The 22,906-nt window shown below is 43.8% G+C and overlaps 1 protein-coding gene across 5 annotated transcripts in view; it reads left to right on the top strand.

Moving 5' to 3' along the window:
* LOC115198653 (kinesin-like protein KIF21A) overlaps positions 1-22,906 on the top strand; it is a 44,104-nt gene that overhangs the window by 6,491 nt on the left and 14,707 nt on the right. For 3 of the 5 annotated variants that reach the window (XM_029760766.1, XM_029760765.1, XM_029760764.1), the window contains exons 2-20: positions 10,563-10,785; positions 12,392-12,574; positions 13,204-13,353; positions 13,995-14,129; positions 14,983-15,156; positions 15,649-15,764; positions 16,204-16,399; positions 16,821-17,010; positions 17,152-17,215; positions 17,350-17,553; positions 18,301-18,345; positions 18,848-18,908; positions 19,145-19,262; positions 19,551-19,739; positions 20,251-20,450; positions 20,632-20,739; positions 20,845-20,913; positions 21,051-21,199; positions 22,056-22,200. In XM_029760766.1, the coding sequence (XP_029616626.1) occupies positions 10,563-10,785; positions 12,392-12,574; positions 13,204-13,353; positions 13,995-14,129; positions 14,983-15,156; positions 15,649-15,764; positions 16,204-16,399; positions 16,821-17,010; positions 17,152-17,215; positions 17,350-17,553; positions 18,301-18,345; positions 18,848-18,908; positions 19,145-19,262; positions 19,551-19,739; positions 20,251-20,450; positions 20,632-20,739; positions 20,845-20,913; positions 21,051-21,199; positions 22,056-22,200 (2,719 nt within the window). The remainder of the gene's footprint in view (positions 1-10,562; positions 10,786-12,391; positions 12,575-13,203; positions 13,354-13,994; positions 14,130-14,982; positions 15,157-15,648; positions 15,765-16,203; positions 16,400-16,820; positions 17,011-17,151; positions 17,216-17,349; positions 17,554-18,300; positions 18,346-18,847; positions 18,909-19,144; positions 19,263-19,550; positions 19,740-20,250; positions 20,451-20,631; positions 20,740-20,844; positions 20,914-21,050; positions 21,200-22,055; positions 22,201-22,906) is intronic. The other 2 variants (XM_029760768.1, XM_029760767.1) reach the window with 1 other exon arrangement.

The raw sequence follows: 22,906 nt of genomic DNA, 5'->3' as shown, positions 1-22,906 counted from the left end.
CAGTGTGGTGACCCTGTGAATGGACATCACTCACCCGTGTAGAAGAGCCCTGACAGATTTAACCCAGGTGAAGAGAAGTGTGGGTTCTTGAGTTGCAGAATTCTCTGTCTAGAATTCTCTGGCTGAATCTTCCCCTTCTTTCACTAGTGGCCTTGGTAACTGAAGTGACATAATCTTCCTGTGTGGAGACTGGACACTAAGAGAGACATTTATTCATTCAAAGACCATTTGTTGAAGACATTTTAGGAAAAAGTTTGAGGAAAAAGTTGTTTGGTTTATTTGGTTGGAGGCGCGTATCGTTTGCATCAGTTGATCGTTGTTGAAATCTGCAGTTTGTCTTTCTGTGCTCTAAGGGGAAAAAGCCTGTTACTACCTGTTAATCACAGAGCATTGACGTTGAGAATTATCCTATGACTTGCTTCATGATCTCCACTCCAGTACAGTACTTAACAATGGACAGACTGTTCCAAAAAGCAAGTACAATGGACCAAAACTCAGTTAAAGACTGAGCATTACACACTGACACTGCTGTTGTCACGACTCCTGCCGAGGGTGACTCCTCTCCCTGTTCGGGTGGCGCTCGGCGGTCATCGTCACCGGCCTACTAGCTGCCACCGATCCCTTTTTCCCTTTTCTGTTGGTTTTGTCTTTATTGGTTTCACCTGTGTTCCATTAGTATTAGTTGGGTATTTAAGCCCGTTTCCCCACCTGTTCTGTGTGCGGGCTTATTTCTGTCTTTCACTGTGTTTTGTGTAAGTGGAACGTGTTTTTGGGTCCTTGTATTTTTGATTACACCCTGTTGTTATTTTTGGGTGTATACTCTCTTTGACGGTGCATTTATTAAAGCACGATAGCAAACGCTCTTGTTTCCTGCGCCTCACTCCACACCCACTACATCAAGCGTTACAGCTGTTGTCAGCTGTTATTTTTTGCTGTAGCTATTACTCACAGTGATGCTCTGTAAACGTAGCTTAATGTATGTATTCCCCATTACAACCCTGATATTATGACAGACTCTAAACAATGTGTCAGTCAGTGAGTCAGGGGCCTCTAAGGGAAAAAGAGAACTCACACCTGATGTCCTGGAAAAGGCAACTGATGTCCTGAACAGTGAATGATGACAGATGACGTCGTCATCCACACACACAACACACAGTGTTTGCCTTTTGCGTTTTGCTTCACAATGTCATAATTTAAACTAACACACAACGTTGGAGCATGAGGACAGGAGCACTTTGTATGAAATCCACTCCATATGATGACAGTGGATGATGTCAGTCATATGACAATGGAAGTAATATTCCCATTTAAGTGCCTTTTTCTCCCCCAGCCCATTTCTTCATTCTCCCCCAGCCCAGCCCATCTCCATCAGAGGCATATCATATGACATCAGTGGATGTCGTCAGATAATGATGATGATGATGATAATAAGAATATTCCCATTAACCTTCTACTGCAGTGGGCTAAATCAAACAAAAGTATGCAAAAGTTTGAACACACCTACTCATTCCAGGGTTTTTCTTTATTTTTACTATTTTCTATATTGTAAAATAATAGTGAAGACGTCAAAACGATGAAATAACACATATGGAATCATGTAGTAACCATGAAAGTGTTAAACAAATCAAAATATATTTTATATTTGAGATTCTTTAAAGTATCCACCCTTTGCCTTGATGACAGCTTTGCACACTCTTGGCATTCTGTCAACCAGCTTCATGAGGTAGTCACATGGAATGCATTTCAATTAACAGGTTTGCCTTGTTAAAAGTACATTTGTGGAATTTCTTTCCTTCTTAATGCGTTTCAGAAAATCAGTTGTGTTTTGACAAGGTAGGGGTGGTATATAGAACATAGACCTATTTGGTAAAAGACCAAGTCCATATTATGGCAAGAACAGCTGAAATAAGCAAAGAGAAATGACAGTCCATCATTACTTTAAGACATGAAGGTCAGTCAATCTGGAAAACTGCAGTCGCAAAAACCATCAAGCGCTATGATGAAACTGGCTCTCATGAGGACCGCCTGTCATGGGCGTCGTAAGGATTGGACCAAGGTGCAGCGGGAACATGTATACTCATCTTCTTTATTTTTATAAAAGAAGGAAAAACAAAAGAAACACATATACAAAACAACAAACGACACTAAACAGTCCTGTCAGGTGCACAGACACAAAACAGGAGACAACTACCCACAAACCCCCATAGCACAAATACCCCTATACATAGGACCTTCAATCAGAGGCAACGAGGAACAGCTGCCTCCAATTGAAGGTCAATCAACAAACCCTAAACATAGAAGTAGAAAAACTAGACTGAACATAGAAAAACACTAACCTAGAACATAGACCAAAAACCCCAGAACACTCTAAACAAACACCCCTCTTACATAATAACATAGCCCAACAAAACCCGAAACACTCTAAATAAACACCCCCCGCCATGTCCTGACCAAACTACAATAACAAATAACCCCTTTACTGGTCAGGACGTGACACCGCCACAGGAAAGGAAGACCCAGAGTTACCTCTGCTGCAGAGGATAAGTTCATTAGAGTTACCAGCCTCAGAAATTGCAGCCCAAATAAATACTTCACAGAGTTCAAGTAACAGACACATCTCAACATTAACTGTTCAGAGGAGACTGCCTGACTCAGGCCTTCATGGTCGAATTGCTGCAAAGAAACAAGCAATTGACATTAGACTGGTGGAAATCTGTCCTTTGGTCTGATGAGTCCAAATTTGAGATTTTTGGTTCTATCCGCCATGTGTTGGTGAGACGCAGAGTAGGATGATCTCTGCATGTGTAGTTCCCACCGTGAACCATGGAGGAGGAGGTGTGATGGTGTGGGGGTGCTTTGCTGGTGACATTGTCTGTGATTTATTTAGAATTCAAGGCACACTTAACCATAGCATTCTGCAGCGATACGCCATCCCATCTGGTTTGAGCTTAGTGGGACTATCATTTGTTTTTCAACAGGACAATGACCCAACACACCTCCAGGCTGTGTAAGGGCTATTTGACCTAGAAGGAGAGTGATGGAGTGCTGCATCAGATGACCTGGCCTCCACAATCACCCGACCTCAACCCAATTGAGGTGGTTTGGGATGAGTTGGACCGCAGAGTGAAGGAAAAGCAGCCAACAGTATATGTGCTCAGTATATGTGGGAACTCTTTCAAGACTGTTGGAAAAGCATTCCAGGTGAAGCTGGTTGAGAGAATGCCATGAATGTGGAAAGCTGTCATCAAGGCAAAGGGTGGCTACTTTGAAGAATCTCAAATATAAAATATATTTTGATTTGTTTAACACATTTTTGGTTGCTACATGATTCTGTATGTGTTATTTCATAGTTTTGATGTCTTCACTATTATTTTACAATATAGTATAAATAAAGAAAAAACCTTGAATGAGTTGCTGTGTCCAAACTTTTGACTGGTACTGTACAGTACATCACAGAAAACTGAAATATAACAAAACCTTTTGACATAGAAACACCAGATTTTAAATTATGTTTATTAATGATGAAATCATGAAAAATATGAATACAATTCCACCTATTAGGCCACTAGGTCATTTGACTGCAAAAAAGGGCTACAGTGCCATTTCCTTCCCCATCCCCTCTCTTCTTCCTCTATCCCTGGGCATCCATTAACCCAGGCTTGTTCTGCTCCAACCCATGTCATAGAGGAGACAAGTTATACAACCTGCTTGCCATAGGCCATTGTACATCAGCTGCCTGCTTCCTTGACTGCTGTAGTTAGTTACATAATGACCATGTACAACTTAACCGCCAAACTGAAGGTACTTTACGAGAGAGAGGAGAGGCTGCTGTAGTGTTTCCTGTAGTTACTGATTCCTGAAGAATAGAGGGCGTAGCTGAAGCTTTTCATTCTTCTTTCAAGGGGACCTTTCAAAACTGATTGAGACACTTGTTGTAAGCAGTACAACAACAGAACCATTTATCGGTGTGTGTGTGTATCAGAAGTTCACTGTAAATCCGGTGTCTAAACTTCCCTGGTCTCAGTTTCAGGTGCAGTGAAGGGCCAGAGAAGGGTGTGTGTGTGTGTGCGTGCACGTGTGTGTGTGTGTATGAATGTGTGTGTGTAGAACGGTCCCTCATTAGTAGAACGGTCCCTCTACAGCATCAGTGTCTCAGGGTAAAGACAACCTGGGGAGTAAAGAGTCTGCTCCAACGCTCATTAAAGGCCCAATGCAGTCAAAATATTTTTTTACAATGGTTTACAGTATATCATATTGTATAAAAGCTGATGAAACTAACACTGTAAAAATGTGAACAAATTTGATCATTGTTATTTACTGATAGTTGCTGGTTGAAAATACAATCTACACAGGACCGTCTAATCAGAAGGTTTGCATGGAGTTTTGGCTTTCCGTGGAGACATCACCATGCAGTAAATTGATTAATAGACCAATAACAACAAGAGTTACAAACCTCTCTGCCAATTTTCTTTAAATTTAACTAGGCAAGTCAGTTAAGAACAAATTCTTATTTACGATGACGGGCTACCAGGGAACTGCCATGTTCAGGGGCAGAACGACAGATTTTTATCTTGTCAGCTCGGGGATTCGATCCTGCAACCTTTATGTTACTGGCCCAGCGCACTAACCACTAGGTTACCTGCCGCCAATAACAGCTAGTTTTCAGTTTTCCCCTCCCCACACAGACCTCTCCCAGACAAATTAAAATGATTATTTTATTTAACCAGGCAAGTCAGTTAAGAACAAATTCTTATTTACAATGACAGCCAACCTCAGCCAAACCCAGACAACGCTGGGCCAATTGTGCTCCACCCTATGGGACTCCCAATTACAGCCAGATGTGATGCAGCCTTGATTTGAACCAGCTACTGCAGTAACCCCTCTTGCACTGAGTTGCAGTGTCTTAGACTACTGCGCCACTCGGGAGCCCTAATTAAGTACAGTAAGGTACTTAATTGTAACGTAGAAATGATTTGATCTTGATTTAAAAAAACGGCTGCATTGGGCCTTTAAAAACCCTATTCCTAGTGCCTGAATTCCCCAGGTACTTGGCCACAATTTAACCTCTGATATGAGTGGAGTTAAAAAGCCAGCTGCCAAACTCCATTCTCCTCTCTTTGCAATGTGTGGGCACAGGGCAGCAATCCTCCCTCTTCTTTCTGTTTTCTTCTCAAATGAATCCGAAGAAGTCTATATGAGTGAATGATTGATTGTTTCCTGTAATCTAGTTGTGTATCGTGCCTGTTGTTTCCCTTCAGTGTGGGTCCAGATGCTTCTCTGGACTCTTTGTAGCTCTAGAATTAGATTAGGGCTGTGACTGTTGTGGTTTGCAGATGGGAAATGATGGTCTCTCAAGGGACCATTGTGGCTGGCTGAGGCGGAGGCAGGGGCTGAGGTCAGGTCCTGATCTGCAGAGAGTCAGCATGATTAAGCTGTGGCTGAATCACCTTTCTTACCAGCATAGTTATTATTATTCATGAAGATCTACACACATACTGTATAGACTCAACCATATCCATAGCAGAGAACACTGGTTATGACAGTCACCAGCCTTCCCTGGTGCAGCCAGTGCACCCTGGCCTCTGGCCTGCAGTACATTTCCAATTTTACAAGAGCCATTCTGTTTGAAGTGTGTTTGTTTAGTAGGAGATTATGCTGGCTAGAAATGTGACTATGCTACCGCCTGGCCCTGCTTCTTGCTGCCCTTTGAACCAGGTCAATGTGGGGTGGTGGTGGTAGCTGTGTGGAGGAAGGGGACAGAGAGAGAGAGAGACGGAGGGAGGGAGAGAATGAGAGAGACAGAAAATGAGAGGGAGAGAGGGAGAGGAGAGGGAGAGAAGGGCATAGAGAGAATGTGACAAAGAGAGACAAAGAGAGACAGACAGGCAAGGCTGCCCCAGATAATTCGTACTGGGTCTATAGGAGAGAAAGCAGAGTCTCGGCTCAGGCCCAGGACAGCTGCTTCTGAATGGGGTAGAGCTATAGTGAGCTAGCCTGGCGCTGTCCATTTTATTCTGAGAGGGGTTAGTGAGTTAGCAAGTGCCGCCGCCATGGTGCATGGCTCCTCCGGCTGTCACTGTAATCGCTGTAATGAGGTCTCCAGCGTGAGGCTAACTGGACATGTCACATGGGGTCTGTCAGGAGCTCTACGGTGTGTGTCTGTACGCGTGTGTGTGTTTGCTTGCATGTATGTGTGTGCGTCAGTCCATGTGTGTGTCAGCCTTTCATCTCACAGAAGCAACCTATCCCACCTCAGTTAACTACAGCCCACCTCTTCTGAACCGGATTATTAAATACTTTCAACATATATTTTATATTCCCTGAAGCAGGCTTAACCTGACCGGGGGGTTGACTGAGTTGTCATGGAGGATAAATGTACAGCCGTTATCACAGAGAGCTAAGAGCTCTCTGTTCAGTCAGTCAGTCCCTTTGTAATATTCATATGTGTAAACATACTGAATTGTAATTGGATGCATTTTACCGTCGTATCATACTGTGCTATGACCACCCAGATGGTTAGGTCATGGTCAGTTGATCATGGTTGGAGATACGTGAACATGCCAGTTGTAGCTAGCTAATAAAGAGCTACGTTAAGAAATATCCTGTAGTATTGCATTGTATTATTTTGTACAAAGCGTGCAAAACAAGACACCCTTGTACTGTGTTAGGCAAAGGCTTTGGTTCCCCTACAGAAGTACAGGAACTGGAGAGTTAGAATACTAGAAAACAACACGTAAGACTTAATACTTTGTGGCACTATAGTGTAGTGTTGTCCTATGCTTGTCCTGGGGATGGAGTTGAACTCAAAGGGTGTATACATTTTTGGTTCAGGTCAGCACTAACACACATCTGGTTCAACTAATCACCTAATCACTGATTACCTTCATTCGTTTTGTCAGAGCTGGGCTAGAACAAACATTGACACCACTCTGGATCCCCAGGACTAGTGTTGAAAAACACTGCTGTAGTCTAGAGGGTGGATTAGTGCTTTAAGTCTGAAGTCTACATGAAGGTATGGAGCAGCTACTGTATATGTCAACCATTATTCACCCTGAAGGATCCAGTGTTTTCATTTCACTCATAGCCTAAAACCTGTCAGTCAACTATCCCAGCTAGAGGACAAATGTAATGTACACAAGGTCACTACTCACTCACACTGCACTGTGAAGTGTGCTCAACACTCATAAACTTCTCATTGTATATAACGTCAACAGTGAAGAGGTGACTCCCGGATGTTGGCCTTCTAGGCAGAGTTAGAAAGAAAAAGCCATATCTCAGACTGGCCAATAAAAATAAAAGATTATGATGGGCAAAATAACACAGACACTGGACAGAGGAACTCTGCCTAGAAGGCTAGCATCTCGGAGTCGCCTCGTCACTGTTGATGTTGAGACTGGTGTTTTGTGGGTACTATTTAATGAAGTTGCCGGTTGAGGGCTTGTGAGGCGTCTGTTTCTCAAACTAGACACTCTAATGTACTTGTCCTCTTGCTCAGTTGTGCACCGGAGCCTCCCACTCCTCTTTCTATTCTGGTTAGAGCCAGTTTTAGCTGTTTTGTGAAGGGAGTAGTACACAGCGTTGTATGAGATCTTCAGTTTCTTGGCAATTTCTCGCATGGAATAGCCTTCATTTCTCAGAACAAGAATAGACTGATGAATTTCAGAAGAAAGTTATTTGTTTCTGGCCATTTTGAGCCTGTAATCGAACCCACAAATGCTGTTCCTCCAAATACTCAACTAGTCTAAAGAAGGCCAGTTTTATTGCTTCTTTAATCAGAACAATGGTTTTCAGCTGTGCTAACATAATTTCAAAAGGGTTTTCTACTGATCAATTAGCCTTTTAAAATAATAAACTTGGATAAGCTAACACAGCGTGCCATTGGAACACAGGAGTGATGATTGCTGATAATGGGCCTCTGTACGCCTATGTAGATATTCCATAAAAAATCATCCGTTTCCAGCTACAATAGTCATTTACATTAACAATGTCTCCACTGTATTTCTGATCAATTTGATGTTATTTTAAATGGACAAAAAAAGTGCTTTTCTTTCAAAAACAAGGACATTTCTAAATGACCCCAATTTTTTTAACGGTGGTGTACATTTATCTATAATGCTCTGGTCTAGAGGCCTATACTGTTTAAACAAACTTCTGGTCTAAAATGTCTTTCTGGTGTTGAGAAAGCAGCTTTGAAGTGGCAGTGATCAGTTAAGTTTATTGGTCTTATTCAGGAGGAATCTGTCAACAATCTTGAGCTGGTCAAATATCCTAGGAGAATCTCACTTTAATTTCCTTGATTCCTCATGTTCTCTCTCCTCGCCTCAAGGAAAGAGGAAGCAAGCAAACAAGGAAATGCAATTGAGATTCTCCCAGGATATTGTGTATGGAAGACACTGGGGGATGTCACAGAGCAAGGCTGGAGTCCTAGACATACACACACAAGGAGGAGTGTTTGACTGTTTGTCTTGCGTCACCTGGGATGCTCTCATCACAATCAATCAGACCAATGATGTGATTTACACTGCTCTGAACTCACTTTCTTTCCTCATGTAGGGACATTTGACACCAAATTAAATGCTATTGAATGTAATCTCATGACCAGTGCTGTGTATTATCTAGTATTGTTGATCTCATCTTTGGCTGAAAGCCAGCCCAGCATTCCCACTTTTAGTATTTCCGCATTATTGTTACTTAACGTGTTGTAAGCGGTGATGAGTGTTATCTTTGTTATGATGGATAAGAGTGATGGTTCTGTACTGTTTTAGGAAGTGGGCAAAAGGGATTACTGTGGATTCCCCCTAACCCCCCAAATCCCTAAAACTTGTGTCAAACAGAGGTCTGTCAGAGGGGTGTTCTGCAGAAACATGAACAAAGAGATCAGTAATGGACTAGTATACTATACAGTCAACAACTAGCCTACCTGTTGAGGCAGCAGCAATACGTAAATACTGAAATACTCTGTAGCAAATACAGAAGGAAGTTATGACCCAGATTATGTACTTGAGGTGTAACATTACAGGTAATGCAGCCTCCTCTCCTCATCTTCTCTTCCTCCTCTCCTCTCATCTATCACTCCCTCGCTTTGTTCCCTCTTCTCATTCACTGTGTAATCCCAGAGAGAGGATGCTAAATAGCTGGGATCTGATGTCACTGGGGCACAATAACACCACTGTAGCCTGACTCTGTGTGTGTGTGTGTGTGTGTGTGTGTGTGTGTGTGTGTGTGTGTGTGTGTGTGTGTGTGTGTGTGTGTGTGTGTGTGTGTGTGTGTGTGTGTGTGTGTGTGTGTGTGTGTGGAAGTGTGTTCTGTAGCCTGACTCTCTGTTGTGACTCTCCAATCACAATACTGCCCTTATAAACACAATTACATGCCTAACACAAGTAATGCATTTACTTACAGTACTCTTCCATCAAGTCTTCTGAATGTTTCCTATTTGAATTTAGAAATCCTGTGATATTTGTCCAGTGAGTTCTGTGATGAGCTAGACAGGCGCAGGGGCAGCGTATATGGGGGAATTGCAAGGCAGGGTGTGACTGTTTACCTAGTGTAGCTCCACAGCTTCCACTCTTCTCTGAGCCCAGGCTCAAACACTGAGGGCTCTGTATGGGGCAGAGTGGTGGAGTGTGCTGTCAGCGTGAGGGGAATCGCACACACAGACACACATAGGTATGCACGCACGCAGGCACACATACAAACACGCAGGTATGCGCACACACACACACACACACACACACACACACACACACACACACACACACACACACACACACACACACACACACACACACACACACACACACACACACACACTCCAGGCTCCTAGAAAAACAGATTAGTGAATAATACACATATTACTAATAACTGGACCAATAGATCTACTGTATGTAGCACAGATGAAGCTAACTCTTTTATAGAAGCAATAAAGCACTCAAACGTGGCATATCGGGAAAAGCAGGGTTAAGTGGTTAACTTCATGTCTAAAAGTCAACCATAACCCTGAATCATACTCGACATGCAACTTTCAAACTCAGCTTATCAGACTTTCAACATTCAAACTCTGCTTATCAAAGCTTTGCCCTTGAGGTTTTGTCAAGGAGCTCAGGTCTCTACACCTGCTGCATGCCACATCCCTGCATACCGCAAGTCAATGTATCAACGCATCAGAATAAGTATCGAGTCGGGTGTAGTGACAGTACGATATGGGATAACGTTTCCGTGCCTCTTCTGATAACATGCCAGGAGTGAAGATATTAACATATTAGACACATCTACCGAAGGGTGGAATGTTGTGCAATGACTAACTGTTATGAGATACTGTTCTCCGTGCTTCAAATTTAACTTTGCCTTCAACAATTAAGAAGGCATAGATGGAAACCAAGCTCACAAAACATCTCCATGATAAACTCTCGCTTCCTCTCTCTCTCTCTCTCTCTCTCTCTCTCTCTCTCTCTCTCTCTCTCTCTCTCTCTCGCCGTCCCTCTCCTTTTCTGTATATCTATTAATGTTTAACGTTTTATACAGTTACAAACCCTAACCCGGCATCTCTCTCGACCCTCTCTCAGGATTCGTCCTCAGCTGGCGAGGGAGAAGATCGAAGGATGTCACATCTGTACGTTCTGCATGCCCGCCGAGCCCCAGGTGATGCTGGGTAAAGACAAGGCGTTCACTTACGACTACGTGTTTGACATGGACTCCCAGCAGGACAGCATCTACACACACTGCACAGAGAAACTCATCGAGGGATGCTTCGAGGGGTACAACGCTACCATCTTCGCCTATGGACAGGTCAGATATTTGCATGACACACGCACGCACACGCACACACACACACACACACACACACACACACACACACACACACACACACACACACACACACACACACACACACACACACACAAAGGCGTACATGCACAACTGCATACATATACACACGTACACACACATTTACAAACATGCGCACAAACGCATAAAAAACACATGCACACACCATATTTGCCTACAGACGCAATGCGGTGCAATGCTGGACACACCCTAGGAAAGGGCTTGGCTCTGCCACACACAGGAATCCATCCACGTGTCCTGTGGTCTCTGGTCCAAGCAGAACATGTTATCACACCTCGTTTCCAATACCAAACTCACACTGGCTATTGCAACGTCATTTGTCAAACCCCTATCTGGATATACGATAACTCTGCTAAAACTCACATTGACTGTAACAACGTCATTTATCCAACCTTATAACTGTGTCTCAGTGAGTGATATAGCACTGCTTTGAAATTGTTCTCAGTTAGGCTCCACGTCTTCATAGAGCTCATCTCATATGAAGAGAGACGCAAACAGGCCACGAAAACTCAGTGAACTCAGCAACATCAGGCATGTTCTAACGTGACCAACCTCAGGGTTTTTATTGGCTTGATAGATTAGCACATGTGACTGACTTTCTACAGTACATGTTCATATCTATCTATCAGGCTCTCTTTCGCTATCTCTCTCTCTCTCTCTCTTTCTCCCTGCACTCTCTCTCTGCCTGTCTGTCTTTCAGTGGAAGGCGTTCAGTTGTACAACTGACTAGGTATCCCCCTTTCCTTTTCTTGCTCTCACTCTCTCAAACTTGTTCACTTTATCTCCAGTCTCTCACTCTCTCGCTCGTATTTTTTTGGCGTTTGCCTCTGTCACAACCTCTTCCTCTGATCTGAAGCTCTATAATGGAGCTCTGCCAAACTCTCCTTTCACTCCTCTTAATCTCTCTGTCCATTCTCCTCTGCCGGCTCCATTCTTCTCAGCCCCGTTGTCTCCCTGTCAGACTCTCATTCAGGGTCCACAGCGGGTCGCGCACGCACGAACACACATGCACACTCACACACCACAATTTATATGTATGCATGCATGCACACACACTCACAATGACATCTACACAAATACACACAAAAACGCACGGTCACACACACACACACACACACACACACACACACACACACACACACACACACACACATACACACACACACACACTACTGTCAGAGTATCTTTCAGGTGACGTGGGAATTGGCGTCGCATTTCTTTGGTAGTCACCATGACAACCAAGCCCCCAACCCCAATGTGTCCACTGTGCAGTAGTAGCTACATATATTAGGAGTGGCTTTAGTCCAGGAGAGCCATTTTGACAGGGCTTGTTTTTCTTATATTCTGGCGTTTTGCACTGTTTTTGAATTTTAAGAAAAGCTGACCCCCACTCCCCGTTTATAACTTCCTGTATTCATGAAATAGCAGCATAGGCCCACTGACTGTCTGAATAAGTTTGAAGTAAGATAAATGAGTAAATAAATGAAAAAATATCATTGGTTATTGATCTTATCATATCCTCCCCCTTCTTCTCCCTCTCCCCCAGACTGGTTCGGGGAAGACCTACACCATGGGTACAGGGTTTGACGTGAACATCAGTGAGGAGGAGTTGGGCATCATTCCCCGGGCAGTCAAGCACCTCTTCAGGGGCATTGAGGAACGACGGCAGACCGCCACAGAGCAGGGCAAGCCTGTACCCGAGTTCAAGATCAACGCACAGTTCCTGGAGGTATGTGTGATGGAAAGGACAAAACGTACTATGTGCTTTTTGTAGCTGAGGTGATTTGGTTAAGACGTTGGGTTGGTGAGCGGGAAACCCGTATTCAATCCCAACTGTTTACACTTTTGAACCAGAAATACAATCTCTCTCTGTAGTCTCCCATTAGCTCTGCAACATGAGGAAGCTTGGAGATGCAGGTTTCTACATCTCTGAAAAGAAGCCCATTGGCCCTGGAAGGCAAGGTGGAGCCTTCATTAGTGCTTACTTAAACCTATCCGGTACCCTTCCCTTAGAGCTGCTAACACAAGCGAGGTATTAGGGGAAAGGGTTCTGGCTAGGGGTTGCAGCAGCTGTGTGTAGCAACCTGGAGCAGATGGAAGTATACTGTACTTCTGTCTGCTCATTGGATGTGTTCAGCTAATTTAACTCTATAGGCAGATGATTTATCACCATAGAGTAATTACTAGGGAATTACATCTCACTCAAATCTGATATCGCTTGCTGATACATGTCTCTAAAAACTAATAAAGCAGTATACTTTCCATAACCAAAATTACTTAACTACTGATGTTTTCCATGCACAGTTATTTGGCTTTGGGGTATTGGTTCATCGGCTTGTTTTTTTCCCCCTATCCCAGCTGTACAATGAGGAGGTGTTGGATCTGTTTGAATCAACGCGGGACATGGATGGGAAGAGACAGAAGTCCACCATCAAGATTCATGAGGACGCTAACGGAGGCATCTACACTGTGGGAGTCACCACGCGCACGGTCACCTCCGAGACAGAGGTTAGTCTCAATCACAATCTAAAGCAGAAGAACACCAATCTGTACCTATGGTCATTGGTTAAACATATGTTATTGCTGTGAGCCTATATCTGTTTGTGTATGTGTTTGTGTCAAGGCTCAGGAGAAGACCCAGATGCAGACAGTTTCGAAGTAACAAAAGTTTATTGCAAAAACAGGGGGGCAGGCAAACGACAGGTCAAGGCCAGGCAGAGGTCAGTAGTCCAGAGCAGAGTCCGAAAGGTACAGAATGGCAGGCAGGCTCAGGGTTAGTAATCCAGGGTGGTGGGACAAGGTACAGAACGACAGGCAGGCTCAAGGTCAAGGCAGGCAGAATGGTCAAAAACCGGGAAAGCTAGAAAACAGGAACTAGACACAGACAGGATCACAGGAAAAACCTCTGGCAGGCTTGACAAAACAAAACGAACTGGCAACAGACAAACAGAGAACACAGGTATAAATACACTGGGGATAATGAGGAAGATGGGCGACACCTGTAGGGGGGTGGAGACAAGCACAAAGACAAGTAAAACAGATCAGGGTCTGAAATTGTCAAACAGAATTTCTCTCTTGAATACACTGTACTAACTCTAAACTCTCCCATTCTATTCCTGCCCCTGGTCCCTCCCTCCCTCCCTGTACAGATGATGCAGTGTCTGAAGCTGGGTGCTCTGTCCCGTACTACAGCCAGCACCCAGATGAACATCCAGAGCTCGCGCTCCCATGCCATCTTCACCATCCACCTGTGCCAAGTCAGAGTCTGCACTCCAGACGACAGCGTACGTGGCATAGCACCAGTGGCCTGGAGCTCTCTAGAGCCAAGCCTAGGATAGGATAAGCTTTTTACAGTCTATTTCACTTGCTGTACTATTTTCACTTATCTGTTTACCCTGTCATTCTTTAGAAATTACATGATTAAAAGGTTATCAGGCTGCATAATCATTACCATTTTATTTGGGGGTTGTTGTAACATACAACCACTCGTTTGTTGCCTATTGTGAAAATACACATTAATAACATTTAATTTCCTAGTATTTATGAGATAAACAATAAACACCCCAGCTGATAAACAAGAGGACTGTGAAATGCAGCATTACCCAAGCCTCCCATTTACATTTACGTCATTTAGCAGAAGCTCTTATCCAAAGCGACTTACAGTAGTGAATGCATACATTTCATACATACATTTTTTCTCCGTACTGGTCCTCTGTGGGAATCAAACCCACAACCCTGGCGTTGCAAACACCATGCTCTACCAACTGAGCCACACGGGACCTCCCACACAGCTCCCCAGCCAGCGACACAGCTCACCACACAGCATATCTCCCCAAATAAATCCCAATGGACACACACACCAGCTGGGCATGATGTCACCCTCTTCTCTCTGCCCGCTGATTACATGGACAATATACAGGCTGTTACAGATACAGATATGTCTATCCACTGGTGTTGTTATTGAGAGTTATAATGGAAGACGAAAACCACCAGTTATATTTCTCTCATAAGCCTAATCAATGCTACAGCTGAAATGTCGATACACATGTCCAAGACATGAAATTACACACACAATCACCATGTGTATTTTCCCCACAGTCTCTTATTTGTTTTATTCACAATGCCCATCTCCTTCAGGAGTCCAATGAGACAGACAACCATCTGGCCAACGGTTCCTCTGAGATTAACTCTGAGTTCGAGACGCTGACGGCTAAGTTTCACTTTGTGGACCTGGCCGGGTCGGAGAGACTAAAGAGGACAGGAGCTACTGGGGATAGAGCCAAGGAAGGCATCTCCATCAACTGTGGACTGGTGAGACTCTCACTGTAAAATAATGCATGCTATAGTTCGAAAAATGGTGAACACACAGTGCCTGGTTTGGGTCAATTTATTACAAGTTGACGGACTTTAAATGGAATTGACCCGAACCATTCCCAAATGCTAGAACAGTGCATGTAAAGGTCATAGGTTACTCAGCACTCGGAGGTTTTAGAGAGTCAGGACAGTGGTGATGCCATGTCCTCTTCTTGGATGACTGACATGAAATGTTTCAATGATACACTTGTTGTGTAGAGCTGAGAAACTATCGGGGAATGCGCCCCCTGGTGGTTGAGAAAGATATTGCAGATGTCCTACCAACACTGTCTGCCACCACCTCTTTGATTGACAACTGAATTTAAACATCACATTAAAGGAAGGATTTTATGCTTTATTTTTGATAGAATGCAGATGTTTAAGCCTCATTTTTAAGGATCTCATCTCATCTTCATGTCTCCTTGGTCTGTTTTTCCTCTCTCGCTGCAGCTTGCGCTGGGTAACGTGATCAGTGCTCTGGGGGACAGGAGTAAGAGGTCCACCCACGTGCCTTACAGGGACTCGAAACTCACCCGGCTACTGCAGGACTCTCTGGGAGGAAACAGGTCTGTATGTCCTCATAAACCACATAAAGACACTGTATGTAATAGTGTTTGACGATATAGATATAATAGCAGTTGTATTCTATTTCTAGAGTATCACTAGAACCTCTCCTTGAAGCTTTATTATGTGGATGAATTAATTATCTGTCTAATGAAGGTCTGCTGACTAAAATGTAAATGTTTTAAAAGTAATCTATTAAAACCGGAATTTCTTTACGCTAGTGGGTGAATTAATTACCATATATTTGAACATTTATCTATTTTTAAATCAATTCAAATAATTCATTTGATTTATTTTCCAAGTAGTTTACAAAGTCATTTACATTGACATCGCCTATCTAGTTATTCCGTTTCTAATGTGGTCTTATTTTTTTTGGTGTCTGTCGACTGTCCGTGTCTGTATTCCGTCCATCTTCCGTCCATCTTCCATCTCTATCCCCAGTCAAACGGTGATGATCGCGTGTATCAGCCCATCTGACCGGGACTTCATGGAGACACTGAGCTGTCTGAACTACGCTAACAGGGCCAGGAACATTAAGAACAAGGTGATGGTGAACCAGGATAAAGCCTCCCAGCAGATATCAGCTCTAAGGACTGATATTGCCAGGCTACAGATGGAACTGATGGAGTACAAGACGGTAAGAGAAGGAAAGAGGGATGGAGGGTGCAAGAGAGAGAGAGGGAGATTAGATTTTTTTTTGCTATTTTAGATATCATTATAAAGGCACTGTTTTCCAGGTCAAATCATATGGTTAACTGTACCATCATATGGATCCATATCACTTTTAAAACGTACTAACGGCTGCACATGTGTCCATTGAGGCTGTATTTCTGGTAGCCTAGAATCCAACTAAACAATAGTGAAACGAAGGGATATTCAGTGTGGATTTTAGTCTATATTTCTCTATGACCTACACTCATCTCTCTGGTCCCTCTGGTCTGAACAGGGCAAGCATCTGGTAGGGGAGGTATAACAATGTATAGTTGTATTGGCCTAACTGATCAACTATAATGATCTACTATAATAACCATAGTCCTCTGGTCTCTCTCTGGTCTCAGGGCAAGCGTATGGTGGGGGAAGACGGCATGGAGAGCATCAACGACATGGTCCATGAGAACAGCATGCTACAGACAGAGAACAGTAACCTGAGGATCAGGGTCAAGGCCATGCAGGAGACCATTGACGCCCAGAGGGCCAGACTCACACAGTACCTCAGTGACCAGGCCAACCAGGTTCTGGCCAAAGTGGGTACGTACTGGGACAGGAATAATGGACCTTATTCACACTGCACCGGGATGATTCAAAATCCAGGCTAGTGGGATAGGAAGTGCTCCGTTAAAGTCTATGGAAAAAGTGCTGAAAATACCCTCATGTTCGATTATCTTTCAGGTGAGGGGAATGAGGAAATTGGAAATATGATCCAGAACTATATCAAAGAAATCGAGGAGCTCAGGTATGATGCATGACGTGTCTCTTGCATGTACAGTATGATGTGTCCGTAGAAAGGAAGACAGGAGTATTGTGACCTTTGGTTTTGGTGTTGGGAGACCCACAACAGTATTCTGAACGTTGGTTTTGTGTCTGCAGAGGCAAGCTCCTGGAGAGTGAGTCAGTGAATGAGAACCTCCGTAAAACCCTGTCCCGTGCCAACACACGTTCCTCCCTGTACGCTGGTGGGGGCTCCTTCTCCCCAGCCCACCTCGCCCCCGAGATAGTGGCTTCCGACATCATCGAGATGGCCAAGAAAGATCTGGAGAAACTCAAGAAGAAAGAGAGGAAGAAAAAGAAGAGGTAGGTGTGTTTTTTCCCCCCTTTCATACCTTTGATATTGCACTCACTCCGCGTTGCTGTTTTGATGTACATTTCACATACAGTACATGCCATGAATCCGATTGCATTATGTTTGTTACAATTTGTAACTAAGTGTATATGTCCAAACTTGTGGATGAAACAATAGAAATAAAACTAAGCAATGGGTAGACTTTGATGGTAAGCCTTGAGTCTGACAGTGATATGCTCGGAGGTGGTTAGAGATGGGCTGGGCATGGTGGGGTGAGGGGGAGAGGTGGTACTGGGGAAGGGGGGGGGGATGATTAGAGAAGGGTGTGGGGGATTACAGAGGCGAGGGGAATTGGTTTCCGTTGTTGTCCCAGGGTGTTTTGGGTAATTAGCTCTGGCACCCAGCCTTTCCCCTTCAGCAGATACCTATTCCCTCTCTAATGTCTATCTACTGTAATACCCCATACATGATGGGTTTATATAACAGGCCCAGTCATGTTCAGACGTACCTGTACTGTACAACTGGTCTCTCTCTTTCTCTGTGGTTTAATACACATTTGATAAACATTTGATAAACAACATAGCACATAAACGACTTGGTACACATCAACAAGCCAATAGAAGGCAACCAGTGCCAAATCCTCTAAGGTTAACCTGTTCTTCCTTGCTACACTCTTTTCTGCTCTCTGGTTCACTCCCTTCCCCTGCCAACCCTACTCTCTCCAACTGTCTCCCCTATTCTCCTCCCCCACTCTGAAGACTGCAGCGGCTCGAGGAGAGTCACCATGAGGATAAGCTTCCCAGGTTTGCTATACCCCTCTCTCCCCCATCTCTCTAACCCCCTCTCCTCCCACTCTCCCCCATTTCTCTAACTCCCCTCTTCCCACCTCTCTAACACAGCTTTTACACCTGCAGGTAGTTGCCACACCTGGAGGAAAACACACTTGTAATCTCTCACCTTTCTCCTTACCCCTCTCCCTCTTTCTGCATTGTTGAGACCCTTAAACGGAATAAATGAACTAAAAGATTCAGCTCTTTTTGCCATGATGCAACCACATAATGTCAATCAATCATTCACTAACGTCTACTTCGGGGATGATTCTAACAACCAAATGATTTGGGTTCTGATTGAATTGTGATTCTAACCTTAAATGCATTTTTACAGTATGCAGAAAAATCAAGATAGTGTGTTCATGTGCTGTATGGTAGCTCTATATGGTATGGTGGTGCTCCCTGATAATCTAGTGACCTGATGTCTTGCGTTTGCGGTCAATGGCTACCTAAACCTCTGGTTCTGTTCTCACAGTGTGGTCAAGGAGGGGGTGCCAGACAACGAACAGGAACGAGGCAACGACGAGGCTGAGGTGGTACGTCTAAGAATGTCCTTAATTGGCATATTTATGTCAGTGTGTGTGTGTGTGTGTGTGTGTGTGTGTGTGTGTGTGTGTGTGTGTGTGTGTGTGTGTGTGTGTGTGTGTGTCTGTGTGTGTGTGTGTGTGTGTGTGTGTGTGTGTGTGTGTGTGTGTGTGTGTGTGTGTGTGTGTGTGTGCCGTGTGTGTGTGTGTGTTCTTTGTACTCACATCGTGCAAATGTGTGTGAACAGGATGACCACGTCAGTGACCATGAGGAAGGAGAGGAGCTTGAGGGAGAAGAGGATGAGTATGAGATGGAGGGAGAGGAGAGCTCGGACGAGTCAGACTCTGAAGAACTGGATGAGAAAGGTAAAACTCTCTCACACACACACACACACACACCTACACACACACACACACCTACACACACACACACATCCAAAGGTGCTTTTACACTGTCATACAGAATGCCTTCGCAACGTTGGTCCTGGAGGGCTGTGGGGAGTGTGTGAAGAGTTTTCAAACCCAGGTCTAGCACTCCTTATTCATTCACCATGATTAGATGATTCTGTTATTTTAATAAAAGTAGTGAAGAATAGTGAATATGTCAATGAAGCCTGTCTCATATAGCTAGTTATGTGTGTGTTCTCTGAACAGAGGACTTCCAGGCGGACCTGGCCAACATCACGTGTGAGATCGCCATCAAGCAGAAGCTGATAGACGAGCTGGAGAACAGCCAGCGCCGTCTGCACACGCTCAAACAGCAGTATGAACAGAAACTCATGATGCTGCAGAGCAAGATCAGAGACACACAGCTGGAGAGGGACAAGGTGCTGCACAACATGGGTACGTATATGAGAGAAAGAGACGTGCACAGGATATGATGTCATGTACCATGGTCACAACATCGGTACAGCAGAGACGCACAGGAATATGGTGACAGATTAATGAAGGGTTACATTTATTTGTTTAGGTGGTATATGCTATGTCGCTAGATCTCAGATTGAGTATATTATGGAGTTATATAACTAACTCGATCTAACTAATCCTATCCACCACCAATGACACCATACCTGTACATAACAATTTAATGTATTTTGTGTAAGTCTCTCTATCATTATTTGTTATTTCAGACACCATAAAGTACATGCGCTTGTGTTTAAACCCCTTATTTCTAGAGGGCTGTCATATTCTGTAAATCACTTTGTGACTGTGAGAACGGTTGCTTTAAAAAGGCTAACATTGGAATGACTGATTTGATTGATATTCCATTGTGGCTGTGCTGAGCCGTGTCGGTTGAACTGTGTTGTGTTGTTTCCACCGTGCCTGTGCTTAGCTGAGTTAGTTGTGTCTGCAGGCTCGGTGGAGACGTGCACAGAGGAGAAGGCTAAGAAGATTAAGTTAGAATATGAGAAGAAGTTGAGCTCTATGAACAAGGAGATGCAGAAGCTGCAGTCAGCCCAGAAGGAACACGCACGCCTCCTCAAGAACCAATCACAGTACGAGAAACAGCTCAAGAAACTCAACCAGGATGTGGCTGAGATGAAGAAAACAAAGGTACAGAAAAAATTGTGGATGGAAGGATGGGTGGGGCGATGGTAAAGTGGGTGAGTGAGTGGGTGGTTTGTTGGAGAGATGGGTGGGTCGATTGGGGGTAGGTGGTTGGTTGGGGGGGATGGATGGATGGATGGATTTATTGACTGATTGATTGACATGTAAATGGTGGGTGTTGTGCTAGGTGGGTCTGATGCGCCAGATGAAGGATGTGCAGGAGAAAAACAGAGCGACAGAGAGCCGACGCAACCGAGAGATCGCTACTCTGAAGAAGGACCAGCGCAAACATGAGGTGTTGTTACGGACAGGAAATAATGTGTGTTGTGAAGTTGTGTGTTATCCTGTGACAAAGTTCAATTAAATGAATGTATTGATATTATGTGCCTGTCACTTACAGCACCAACTGAGACAGCTGGAGGCTCAGAAGAGGCAGCAGGACCTGATACTACGCAGGAAAAATGAGGAGGTAAGATAAACTGGGTCATGTTCAGTATGGCAAACTGTAGCAAAACGTTTTGCAATGGAAAACAAAACATCTTTGTCCTTTTTGGACTCGTTGAAATGATCCATACTGAACGTGGCCCTGCTTTCCTCCTTCGCTAGGTGACAGCTCTGAGGAGACAGGTGAGGCCCACCTCAGGGAAGGTGAACAGAAAGGTGAGCCTACCGGAGCCCCTCCAGGACCCTTCACACCGCGGCATCCCAGGCAGACCTCACTCTGCTGGGGCAGCAGACCCCAATGGCACCCCAAGGTACTGATGGTGTGGGTGAGAGTGTGTGTGTGCGTTTGCGATGTGCATAGGCATGATGTGATTGATAACCAAATAGCTACCCAGACTATCTGCAATGATTGTCTTTGCACTAACTCTTTTGGCTCATCAAATACGCTGCTCCTATTGTTTATTATCTATCCTGTTGCCTAGTCACTTTACCCCTACTTATATTTACAGTACATATCTACCTCAATTACCTCGTGCCCCTGCACGTTGACTATGTACTGGTACCCCATGTACAGGGATGGGCTAAAATCAAAAAATACAATTACAAAATACAGATACAAACTACCATAAAAGATCAATACATCAAAATAAACTACAACATACATATTTCTAATGTATTTCATAAAAATACATGTATTTTAAAATACAAGTAGCCGGCCCGAACAGCTCATTAGAATAATACTCAGCATGCTTTGCAAGTGTTATATATACATCATTTAGCAGACTTTCTTATCCAGAGCAAGGGCACGTCAACAGATTTGTCACCTAGTCGGCTCAGGGATTCAAACCAGCGACCTGTTGTTTACTGGTCCAACGCTCCTAACCGCTAGGCTACCACCATTCATTTAGCAGATGATTTTATCATACCATAGTGCTATCAGACTGATACCAATGCAGGGTGAAAGGGGGAACACAAAATGTGTACCACTATAAAACATTTAGAAAAGTATTTAGTATTTTGAAAATACAAATTACAGTATTTTGAAAATACAAAATACATTGGAGTGTAGTTCAGCCCAGTGTTATTCAAATCTCAAAATACTCAGAAGTAATTAAACCAATGTATTTCAATTATATGTAACATAAATACTGCCCATCCACTTATCAGGAAGTACCCGTTGAGGACGGGGAGTGTCTACACCACCAGGACAGCCCGGGCTAAATGGCAGTCTCTGGAGAGACGCATCACTGACATCATCATGCAGAGGCTGACCATCTCAAACATGGAGGCTGATATGAACCGCTTCCTCAAGGTAAAATAGATCCACTGTAGTTTGACTGTATTTCTACGGTATTACTACCAGGTCTACTGTATTCCTATCAGACTGATGCCACATGGTTTTTGTCAGTGGAAAAAGGCAAAAACTGACAGGGGAGTATAATGAGACATCATTTTTGCCGTTTTGGCTACACTCTAGAATTAAGGGTGACTCAAGGAACCCTGGAGTTCCTCAATGAACCATTGCAGTCAATTGGTTCATATTTGTACCATTGGTTAGTTGAGGGGTTCTTGAAGGAACCTTTAAAGTTTAAATTTAGCAAAGGTTACTGGGAGAACCTTTTTGTCGGCACATGCAGAGCACTTTGAATTTATTTCGCCATTGGATTTGTTGTTCTGCCAGATTCAGAAGAATATAAAAATGTTGTTTTCACCGATGGCTTTATGGGATAGCTAGCAACTTGTAAACAATTACCCATTCCTATACAGGTACTATTTTCATACCAATGTTGAATAATACATGATTGGCTGTCAAGCCAATTATATTATATGACTGTAGCTCCTGTTTTAATTCCGAAACGTTTATTGTGATGGTAATGACATTTGTTTATGATAATAATTATTAGGTTTTGGCTTAGGTTGCTAGCTAGCTACAGTATCTTCAACCTAGCCAACACTTAAAAATGCTTGGTTGTGTGGATGACCCAACTGCTGGGTTGCAGGAATTGGGTCACTAAGTC

This window comes from Salmo trutta, chromosome 8 (genome assembly GCF_901001165.1).
Source record: "Salmo trutta chromosome 8, fSalTru1.1, whole genome shotgun sequence".
In the NCBI taxonomy this organism is placed as follows: Eukaryota; Metazoa; Chordata; class Actinopteri; order Salmoniformes; family Salmonidae; genus Salmo; species Salmo trutta.
Note: the sequence above shows the minus strand (reverse complement) of the source record. Positions and strands in the feature narration are given on the sequence as shown.